This window comes from Kogia breviceps, chromosome 14 (genome assembly GCF_026419965.1).
Source record: "Kogia breviceps isolate mKogBre1 chromosome 14, mKogBre1 haplotype 1, whole genome shotgun sequence".
In the NCBI taxonomy this organism is placed as follows: domain Eukaryota; kingdom Metazoa; phylum Chordata; class Mammalia; order Artiodactyla; family Physeteridae; genus Kogia; species Kogia breviceps.
The window spans coordinates 53,271,817-53,283,371 of NC_081323.1; the positions used below are offsets into that span (position 1 = coordinate 53,271,817).

The following is an 11,555-nucleotide window of genomic DNA, read 5'->3' on the forward strand; positions in this document are numbered from 1 at the left end:
TCTGTTATACATATACATAGATTCATTCTTTTTCAGATTCTTTTCCTATATAGGTTATCAACAGAATATTTAGAGTTCCCTGTGCTATACAGTAGGTCCTTGTTGATTATTGATGTTATATATAGTAGTGTGTGTGTGTTAATCCCCAGCTCCTAATTTATCCCTGTCCCCACCACCCTTTGATAACCATAAGTTTGTTTTCAAGATCTGTGAGTCTGTTTCTGTTTTGTAAATAAGTTCATTTATATGATTAAAAAAAAATTAGATCCCACATATAAGTGATATCATATATTTGTTTTTCTTAAAAGACATCTTAAAAACACAGAAATAATATTTAATAATAATATTTTTTGTTTCAGCAACTTCTCCCTCCCCCCCTCAACATTATGAATAATGTTCTGTCAGTAATAAAGATTTATTTTCTTCTTTTTGATGACTGTGTAATATTCTATTGTGTGGATGTACCACAATTTTTAAAAATTATTTTTATTGTAGTATAGTTGATTTACAATGTTGTGTTAGTTTCTGCTGTACAGCAAAGAGAATCAGTTATACATATACATATAGCCACTCTTTTTTTAGATTCTTTTCCCATATAGGTCATTACAGAGTATTGAGTAGAGTTCCCTGTGCTATACAGTAGGTTCTTATTAGTCATGTACCACAATTAGTTATGTACCACAATTTTTTTTCCCCCATTGGCTTGCCTTTAATTAGACTTAACCCTTATGCTTTTTATTTATTTATTTATTTTTGGCTGCACTGGGTCTTCCTTGCTGCGTGAGCTTTCTCTAGTCGCGGTGAGCAGGCTTCTCATAGTGGTGGCTTCTCTTGTTGCAGAGCATGGGCTCCAGCCCCCGGGCTTCAGTAGTTGTGGCACGTGGGCTCAGTAGCTGTGGCTTACAGGCTCTAGAGCGCAGGCTCAGTAGTTGTGGTGCACGGGCTTAGTTGCTCCATGGCATGTGGGATCTTCCCGGACCAGGGCTCGAACCCGTGTCTCCTGCATTGGCAGGCGGATTCTTAACCACTGCGCCACCAGGGAAGTCCTGTACCACAATTTAAGAAAGGATTTAGCCAGTTCTTTTTTGATAGATAATAGGGTTATTTGCAATTTTTTATTCATTTAAATTTAAAAATGCTGTATTGAAATATACCTAAAAACTAAACTAGAGATCAAATACTAGAGATGTAATATTGGGTGAAAGAGTGTGACCATTTAAATATTTAGTAGCTAATTCCTAAAGGTTGTACCAATTTGTGCCTTGTACCTTACCCAACTGTATAGGAGTGCCCATTTCTCTTCACCTGTCAACACTGGTATTAACCAGTCTTTTAATTATTACTCAGTCTTATGGGTGAAAAATACCTTATTTTACTTTATATTTTTAAAAATTATTGAGATTGAGCCTCTTGTATATCTTTGTAAACTGCTTGTTCTTTGTCCAGTTATTTGGCAAAAGGAAATTAAGCTAGCCCTTGCCCAGTACTTTTTTCCATTTGCCTTTTGAGGTTAATATTTTTAAATATAAGTTCTTATTTTAGAGATGTATGTGGAATAGGTTTAAGAGAAAGGATGTATCTATTCTGTTCCTAGATAACATTTGGAAGTCCTTTTTGATTTTGTTTTTAAGGGATTGGGGTCTAAAATGGGAGAGAAACAATAAAATATTGACAGTTTATTTTGTAGTGTTTTTCATAAATACCAAATGAGATTTTGATGAATCCTATTTTTGAATATACAACTCAAACTATGTTTTTGTTATTTGCTGTTCTTCTGTCATGTTAATCCACCTATGTATGTTAATACATACCAGTCTTAGTTGGATAAGTTAACAACATACTGAAATAACTAGCTTTTTTTGATTCCTGATATGTGAACTTCTAAGAAAGGGATTGATCTCATCACACAGCCTAGTAGAGATTGTTCTAGGATATCTAATTGAGTTGCTTACTCCTTCCAGGGTGTTCCTGAAAAGAAAGTACTTCCAATCACTGTCCCCAAGTCACCGGCCTTTGCTCTGAAGAACAGAATGAGAATACCCACCAAAGAAGATGAGGTGATTCCCTGGGGTGGGGGTTTCTACTCCTTCTACACAATCAATCTAAGCATTATTCTTTCTTAAACTCAGTGGAATACAAAGGCCATCACTCTTGTCTGGAGTTGTCTTAACAATGGGTATGAATGATTGATCATCCGTTTTTGCTCTTCCAAGAACAAAGTAGTTAGTATGGGTATGAATCTTTTGGCTTTCAGTGGTAACTGGTTGTAACTTATTGGAGTTATGTTTGTTTCTATTGCCTTGGAAATCACCCTGTTGTAATGTGGATCAAAAGTTCCCAAGACCTATACTCTATTTTGCCCCAGCTCTTGTCACCATTCAGAGAGGGACTTTTAAAATTCATACTAAGCAGTTACATCCACCCTGTCCTTAACTGTCTCCATTAATCCAAGGGTTGCAAAGGTGACTGTGTGGTGATGGTTCATGAAGTTGGAATATATAAACTGTCATTGATCAGGCTAGTTTCTTGTTACATCCCCCATTTTATCTATAAATATCCAGAGTTAGGGTAATTTTACAGGAGATCTCAGGCATAAGCCTTCTTATAGGTTCATTTGAAACTAAAATACACAGTAATCTTATGTTACCAGTTTGAATCCAATCAACTTGCTTGGTCCTATTCTGGGTTTGGCAACTGGGAATACTCCCAGTCACATGTTTTAGTGGAGTCTGAAGTCTGGGTCAAAGAAGAGGCCAAGGTATATGTTTGGTTAGTACTTTTCTTCTGTTCTTCATTTTATTCAAACTGTTTGATCTCATTTAGTTTTTACAACCTTCCTTTGAAAAATGTTAGATTCTTTAAGAGTAATTGTGTTAGTTTATCAAATACTTTCGCACTGGTTTCACCCCTGAGAGTTGGTAGATACCCCTCTTTGATAGAAAAGGAAGCTAAGACACCTGAGAGGTTGAGTGACTTGCCTTAATTAATGACTTCTCCCATCTAATGTCTTCTGACTCCACATTCAGAGGAGGTGAGAGAGAGCGAGAATCTTGTTTCTAAACTGCATTTTTTTCTTTAGGAAGAGGAGGAGCCAGTAGTGATAAGAGCTCAACCTGTGCCATATTTTGGAATGCCTTTTAAGCCCCAAATCCCAGTGGGGAGAACTGTGGAAATATGCCCTTTCTCTTTTGATTCTCGAGACAAAGAACGTCAGTTACAGAAGGAGAAGAAAATAAAAGAACTGCAGAAAGGGGAGGTAGGTGTTTCCATTTCTGCAAGTAGCATAGTACTATACTTGATCCCTCAAAGGTAATCTTTTATGTTGCACTTTTAACTATAAATCACTGACTTCCTTTGATCCCTCTAAGAGCCTTATAAAATATAAATAGGGCAAGTAATTTAAAGTGCCATTAAATTACTTGCCCTATTTATACTTCATAAAGCTATTTAAGTGCCATTCTGGCACAAGGAGCTTAAGTGACTTGCCCATGATCATGCTGCTAGTTATTGGCAATATTGGGAGGAAAACCTTGATTTCCTTTTGAACCCATTACTCTTTCTGCTACACCATGCTGCTTTGAAAACTGGCCTTTCCTATTTTTTAGATTCATCCAAATATTCTGGAGCAGCTGTTGCTTTCTGGCTAGAAAGGCCTTATCTTAAATCTTACATTTTCTATTCTATTAGGTACCCAAATTCAAGGCGCTTCCTTTGCCTCATTTTGACACCATTAACCTGCCGGAGAAGAAGGTGAAGAATACAACCCAGGTTGAGCCTTTCTGCTTTGAGACCGACAGAAGAGGTGCTCTGAAGGCACAGACTTGGAAGCACCAGGTGGGGATGGGGAGAGCAGCTAAAATGTGAATTGTTTGATTGTTGATTTGTTACAATAGGTAGACCCACTATACTGAACTTCTGGGAACTAACATACTGGATTATTTTAGGGGTTGTCACTGTAATCAGAGGTCAGCAAACTTTTTCTATAAAAAAGTTTGTTATATATTATTTTAGGTTGTGCATGTGGTCTCTGTCACATGTTCTCTGTATATGTGTGTTTCAACCCTTTAAAAATATAAAAACCATTTTTAGCTCAAGGGCTATACAAGAGGAGGTTGCAAGCTGGATTTGGCTTGCGGTTTAAGTTTGCTGATCTCTGCTGTAAGTGATCACCTGGGGAATGTGAGAACTGTTAGGCTTTTTTTGTGTCAGGAGATTCTTAAAGATCTCATCTATTCCATTTATTAGACTTGTTCATTAAATGTTCACTCCTTTGTGTTGGTGCTTTGATAAGAAACTGAGAGGTGAGAATAGATTCTCAATATGGTATGTTGTTTTCGCAACATAGTGTGCTATTTGCTCTTTATAGATGACAGATGATTTAAAAGTCAATTGGTTGTTGGCTGGTTCAATTGGATCTAATTCTGCCCTGTCTGGAAAAAAATCTCCTGAATCCCTAAATTTGTCAGTATTGATATTGTCTCTTATTCTGGAGTCTGTCCAAACGGGGCTCTGGCCTAATCTTTGTTTGTAGAAAGTCATCCCTCTTGAAGCCCAAGAGATATGATTGCTTAAGTTACTAAATATAGGCTCCCTGTTAGTACTGTTCTCTAGGAGAACTTAGGACAGTTGCTTTGGAAGCAGTAGTGAATCTCTCGTTCAAGGACCATGACATAGGATGTCTGTATGTGGGATATTTTCCATAACAAAAAGATTTTTAAAAGTTTTTCAGTCATACATAAAAGTAGAATAGTATAATGAACTTCCATGAACTGTCACCTGGTTTTCTAGGGATCAAAACATGGAAAATCTTATTTCATCTTACTTCTACCTACTCATCTCTATGCTGGATACTTCTGCCTATACAAGATTACTTTGAAGCAAATCCTAGGTGTCATCTCATTTCATCCAAAAATACTTCAATGTGTAACTTTAAAATATAAGGATTAAAAGAATTTCATAACCACAATACACTTAAAAAGATTAACAGTAATTCCTTAATAGTGACAAATAGTCAGCATTCATATATCCCCTAATCTCTCATTTTTTAAACAGTTGAATTGTTAAAATCAGGATCCAGAAAAGGTCCACATTTTATATTTGTTTGATAAATCTCTAAATCCCTTTTAATCTAAAGGCTGCTCTACTTGCATTTTATATGTTGAATAAACTGGATTGTTTTTCCTATAGGTTTTTTTTTATATGAATAATATGACCATTTATTTTAAAAGTATATGTGTTTACATGTATATGATATGAAAGGGGTTATACACTAAAATGTTAATAATAGTTATTTATGGTGAGATTATAGGTGACCTTATAGAATTTCATTTTTAATTTTCATCCATTTTTTTTGAATTTTAGAATTTTATTTATTTTTTTATACAATAGGTTCTTATTAGTTATCCATTTAATACATATTAGTGTATACACTTCAATCTCCCAGTGCATCACACCACCACCACCACCACCACCCGCCACCACTTTCCCCCCTTGGTGTCCATACGTTTGTTCTCTATATCTGTGTCTCTCTGCCCTGCAAACCGGTTCATCTGTACCATTTTTCTAGGTTCCACATATATGCCTTAATATACGATATTTGTTTTTCTCTTTCTGACTTAGTTCACTCTGTATGGCAGTCTCTAGATCCATCCATGTCTCTACAAATGACCCAGTTTTGTTCCTTTTTATGGCTGAGTAATATTTCACTGTATACATGTACCACATCTTCTTTATCCATTCATCTGTTGATGGGCATTTAGGTTGCTTCCATGAACTGGCTATTGTAAATAGTGCTGCAATGAAGATTGGGGTTCATGTGTCTTTTTGAATTATGGTTTTCTCTGGGTATATGCCCAGGAGTGGGATTGCTGGGTCATATGGTAATTCTGTTTTTAGTTTTTTAAGGAACCTCCATACTGTTCTCCATAGTGGCTGTATCAATTTACATTCCCACCAGCAGTGCAAGAGGGTTCCCTTTTCTCCACACCCTCTCCAGCATTTGTTGTTTGTAGATTTTATTTTGATGTTCACTCTAACTGGTGTGAGGTGATACCTCATTGTAGTTTTGATTTGCATTTCTCTTAATAATTAGTAATGTTGAGCAGCTTTTCATTTGCTTCTTGGCCATTTGTGTGTCTTCTTTGGAGGAATGTCTATTTAGGTCTTCTGGCCATTTTTGGATTGGGTTGTTTGTTTTTTTAATATTGAAGTGCATGAGGTGTTTATATATTTTGGAGATTAATCCTTTGTCCATTTGCAAATATTTTCTCCCATTCTGAGGGTTGTCTTTTTGTCTTGTTTGTAGTTTCCTTTGCTTTGCAAAAGCTTTTAAGTTTCATCAGATCCCATTTGTTTTTTTTTGTTTTTATTTCCATTATTCTAGGAGGTGGATCAAAAAAGATCTTGCTGTGATTTGTGTCAAAGAGTGTTCTTCCTATGTTTTCCTCTAAGAGTTTTATTGTGTCCGGTCTTACATTTAGGTCTCTAATCCATTATAAGTTTATTTTTGTGTATGGAGTTAGGGAGTGTTCTGATTTCATTCTTTTACATGTAGCTGTCCAGTTTTCCTAGCACCACTTATTGAAGAAACTGTCTTTTTTCCATTGTATATCCTTGCCTCCTTTGTCATAGATTAGTTGACCATAGGTGTATGGGTTTATCTCTGGGCTTTCTATCCTGTTCCATTGATCTATATTTCTGTTTTGTTGCCAGTACCATATTGTCTTGATTACTGTAGCTTTGTAGTATAGTCTGAAGTCAGGGAGTCTGATTCCTCCAGCTCCATTTTTTTCCCTCAAGACTGCTTTGGCTATTCGGGGTCTTTTGTGTCTCCATACAAATTTTAAGATTTTTTGTTCTAGTTCTGTAAAAAATGCCATTGGTAATTTGATAGAGATTGCATTGAATCTGTAGATTGCTTTGGGTAGTATAGTCATTTTCACAATGTTGATTCTTCCAATCCAAGAACATGGTATATCTCTCCATCTATTTGTATCATCTTTACATCAATGTCTTATAGTTTCTGCATACAGGTCTTTTGTCTCCCTTGGTAGATTTATTCCTAGGTATTTTATTCTTTTTGTTGCAATGGTAAATGGGAGTATTTCCTTAATTTCTCTTTCAGATTTTTCATCATTAGTGTATAGGAACGCAGGAGATATCTGTGCATCAATTTTGTATCCTGCAACTTTACCAAATTCATGATTAGCTCTAGTAGTTTCCTGGTGGCATCTTTAGGATTCTCTATGTATAGTATCATGTTATCTGCAAACAGTGACAGTTTTACTTCTTCTTTCCCAATCTGTATTCCTTTTATTTTTTGTTCTTCTCTGATTGCCATGGCTAGGACTTCCAAAACTATGTTGAATAATAGTGGCGAGAGTTTTCCTATAGGTTTTACAATCTGGATTTTGCTCATTGTATTCTCAATGTGTTGATTAATATGTTCCTCTATCTCCTGTATTTCCTATAAATGAGTAGTCAGATCTAGAGGCTTGATTAAATTCTGGTTAGATTCTTTTGGGGGTTGGGAGGGAGAATACTTTACAGGTGATCACATTCAGGGGTATATTAATGTCTATTTGTTTATTTTTTGTGATTGTAAGATAGGCCTTAAAAGTATCTTAAAGGTATTTTCTAGTTCTCAGTGGGTTCAGATGTTAGTCTGATCTACTTAATGTAAAAGGGATTTTAATTGAGTTTAGGTTAAATCACCTGCTGTCTTTGTAGATGAAACTGTTCAGACACATTCGAACTTGAGTCATTGAGATGGTAGTTATGGAAAGTAGTGTGGCTGCTTATCTGACAGATTTTCTTTCTAACAGCTGGAAGAAGAACTAAAACAGCAGAAAGAAGCAACTTGCTTCAAGGCTCGTCCAAACACCGTCATCTCCCAGGAGCCCTTTGTTCCTAAGAGAGAGAAAAAATCCCTTACTGGTAGTAATTTATGTATTCTTGGGGGATTGGGGCAGAATGGTTAGACTTCTTGGGACTCAGTTGTGTCAGTACAATTCTGTGTCAACCAGAAGCATCTGCCTGTAGAGGATCTAGTTTTTTCTCCCCTAGCTCTTTATTGAATCCAGCAGCTATGTTGATTTGTAGAGTGTGTTGGGGTCAGATTCATAGAACAAGCACCTGGCATTTCAACAACAATTTTACTTTCCCCACTCAGAGAGTAGCAAATAAGTGAGGGAGAGCCAGAACTTCTTTCTGGAGTTCACTCTTAAAGCAAGACTTAGATAGAAAACATTTGAGTCCTTAAGCACTGGGCAGCATTTCAGAAAAGTGGGATTCTTTTCCTAAATCTTTCTCACAATCACTATGTAGTTTTTTATTTTTTTATTTTTTATTTTTTTTGCAGTACGCGGGCCTCTCATTGTTGTGGCCTCTTCCATTGCGGAGCACAGGCTCCAGACGCGCAGGCTCAGCAGCCATGGTTCATGGGCCCAGCCACTCTGTGGCATGTGGGATCTTCCCGGACTGGGGCACGATCCCGTGTCCCCTGCATCGGCAGGTGGATTCTCAACCACTGTGCCACCAGGGAAGCCCCACTATGTAGTTTTGAGCAAGCTACTTCACCTGTGTAGGTCTTGCTTTTCTCCTAATTAGATGATTTATAGGGGCCCTTCCAATGATTTATAGGGGCCCTTAAAATTTTAGGACTTTTTGTATATGGTTTACTCCACCTTTCTCCCAACTGGGCTTCCTTAGAGCTTCACCTTTCTGTTGCCCTGCATATCTATCACTTGCTGGATCTGTGGGGCTAGGTTTATGCAAGTCTTGCTTGTGCACCAATATTCTCTCTGTTTCTGTACTCAGAGGGCCTTTCTGGTTCTCTAGTTCAAGAAACTTTTCAGCTGGCCACTGAGAAGAGAGCCAAGGAGCGGCAGGAGCTGGAGAAGAGAATGGCTGAGGTGGAAGCCCAGAAAGCCCAGCAGTTGGAGGAGGCCAGGCAACAGGAGGAGGAGCAACAGAAGGAGGAGCTGGCCAGACTACGGAAAGAACTGGTAACTGGGCAGCATGAGTGCCAACTAACCCATGGTTGAGTCTGTTTTGTTTTATCTGTACCTTGCCTTGTTCCAGAAAGGATCTAAGGTGACCTCCAAGGACACATCAAAGTTGAGTGAAAATAAAAAGTCAGACAAACCAGGGGTGGTAACAAAGTTGAGGAGTGAGCAAGGCTAAAGATGTATACATTGTGATCCATGGATCTGCTGAGTGATATAAACAAGATAGTTATTTTAAAAATACATTTATCTTTGATCCTGAATTCAGTCAGAATTTCTTCCAGGGGTCTAAATAAGGAGGACATCAGGTGCTATACCAGTGCCCAGTGATATGTTTGTTGGACTCTTTATTTAACTTTTTATTATTGCCTTAAGGCTTAAGGAAACCAGTGTGTTTTACAATTAGAATACATAGGTAGGGAAGGACATGGGAATTGTGTGACAACTATGTTTTCATTTTCCTTTTAATACTTGACTCAAATTCCTTGGAGTTATAGTGCATATCAGTCCAGGTGACCTTCCATGTTAACACTAGATAATGATTTAAATATTAGTTATCCAAAAAGAAAGCTTAAGTCATATTAAGGACCCTTTCACTAGGAGGGCAGCAAGCCACATTAACTGCATTAATAAGGAAGAACACAGTTTTAGATGGAATTTCATATGCTTAGTAAAAGGATGAATAGAGCAATATGTAAGTTGTTGAGGTTTTGTCTAAAAGTGCTAAGCCAGCAGCTGATACAGCTGTTGGTAGAGGTGACTGGCCACAGGAGGGCTCTAGGGACAAACTAGTAAAGGGACTAGCTTCCTGACAAAATCCAAGCTACCATATGCTGATTGTATGTACTCACAAAACCAGCCTCAAGTGTTTTGACTTTTCTTCAGCACTTGAGTCCTGCCTCTTGTGTTTGTCTGTATCATAGAGCTCTCTACTAATCTGGCTTGATTCAGGGTTGATTTTAGACTGTAAGAAGGATGGATGGGACCGTGCCTTCTCCTGGCAACCCTTCTTGGTTATTTTATTTTATTTATTTATTTTTGTCCATGCTTTTGGTGAATATTAAGACTCAATAATCTTAAGATTGTACTCTGGCAAATTCTTAACATGTATCTCCTTTCTGCTGCAATTGAGTATAGCCCCGTTATACCCTAGTACTGAACAGTCAAACTGGAGATAGGTGCAAGCTGAGGGATCCAGCAAGACCTGAATAGAAACCTACTTGAGCTCCAGAGCTCTTGTGCTTTGCTGCTAGATTGTGTTGCCTCCCCCCAACCCCAAAATTAGTGACTGGGATTTGCAAAACTATACAAAAATGTTCTAAGGGGAATAAAAACACCCATAAGTGTAGTTCTCTAACATCCTTATCAATGGTAACTTTATTTTCCTCACTCTGCAGGTACACAAGGCAAATCCAGTACGCAGGTACCAGGGTGTGGAAGTCAAGTCAAGTGACCAGCCCTTGACCGTGCCTGTATCGCCTAAGTTCTCCACTCGATTCCACTGCTAAACTTGGCTCTGAGCTGTGGACACCACCTGGGAACCAGAGCTACTCTTCCCATTAAACTAGGAGCCTTCTTTGTCACGGGGGCATGGAGAGAACCCATTTCTACAGGCTTTTACCTACTCATGCCTGACAAGTGTGGACTCCAATTTCATTGAGAGCTGTTTTCCTACATTATTGTGGCTAATAATGGACTCAACTCATGTATGTCTCAGCCAGACTCCATGTAGTTATTTCCTTGGAACCATCAGTTGACCTTTAATATGGGTCTTAACTCTGACTAGAATTTAAAGTATCTGTATCAGTACAGTGTAATTTCTGTTGCCCTTACCCCCCACCCCCCCTTTTTTTCTATTTTAATCAGAAAATAAAGATAGTTAAATACTGAGATAGGATTTAAGTCATGAATTAAATGAGGAACCATCAGTAGTATGTCATATTCTTTCCTCTTCTCTGTGCAAAATGAATTTAGAGTTAAGGAGCCCTTTGCTACGAGGGGGGAAGCCTCATTAACTCCATGACGAGGAAGAGACTTGACTGACGGGAACTTCACAGCAGCCATCAGCTGGCTTCGGGTAGAGCTTGCTGTTCAGGCACGTTCTTCCCTTGTTGGTGCTGATGATAATAGGGGGCGCTGAGTAGTACACGTTTTAAATCCTCCAGTGACCTAGACTGGAATAAATATATTTGTCTTCCCGCCCTGATTTTGTTATTTGATGTTTTTAAATCTGTCAAGCCCCTTTGGAGGTCACATCTTATTGGGGAAGTGGGTACTTTGAGAGGAGGGTCTAGGAACTTTTAAAATCATAGGCTCTGTCCTTAAAGGAAAGAGCTTTGTGACTTTTTTCTGTCTTATGTCAGAATATCCTTCCATATTTTGTTAACTCCTTCCTAGGAACCACTCTGGAAGCCTGTTATGCCTTCAAAACAGACTGTGCCTTCTCTAAATGTGTTTTTTCTCATCTGGTAAACTCTTCCTTATAAGACTCAGCTCTAATAAAATCTTTTTCATAAATCTTTCCTTGACCATTTGACCTCCTCAGGTAAG

The 11,555-nt window shown here is 37.9% G+C and overlaps 1 protein-coding gene across 16 annotated transcripts in view; it reads left to right on the forward strand.

Annotated features, from left to right (window-relative positions):
- Positions 1-11,211, forward strand: part of TPX2 (TPX2 microtubule nucleation factor) — a 74,306-nt gene extending 63,095 nt beyond the window's left edge. For 10 of the 16 annotated variants that reach the window (XM_067014210.1, XM_067014217.1, XM_067014214.1 and 7 more), the window contains 6 exons: positions 1,962-2,057; positions 3,080-3,256; positions 3,688-3,834; positions 7,824-7,935; positions 8,818-9,005; positions 10,403-11,211. In XM_067014210.1, coding sequence (XP_066870311.1) covers positions 1,962-2,057; positions 3,080-3,256; positions 3,688-3,834; positions 7,824-7,935; positions 8,818-9,005; positions 10,403-10,513 — 831 coding nt within the window. In that variant the 3' untranslated portion in view covers positions 10,514-11,211. The remainder of the gene's footprint in view (positions 1-1,961; positions 2,058-3,079; positions 3,257-3,687; positions 3,835-7,823; positions 7,936-8,817; positions 9,006-10,402) is intronic. The other 6 variants (XM_067014221.1, XM_067014224.1, XM_067014223.1 and 3 more) reach the window with 1 other exon arrangement.
- Positions 11,212-11,555: the final 344 nt, after the last annotated feature.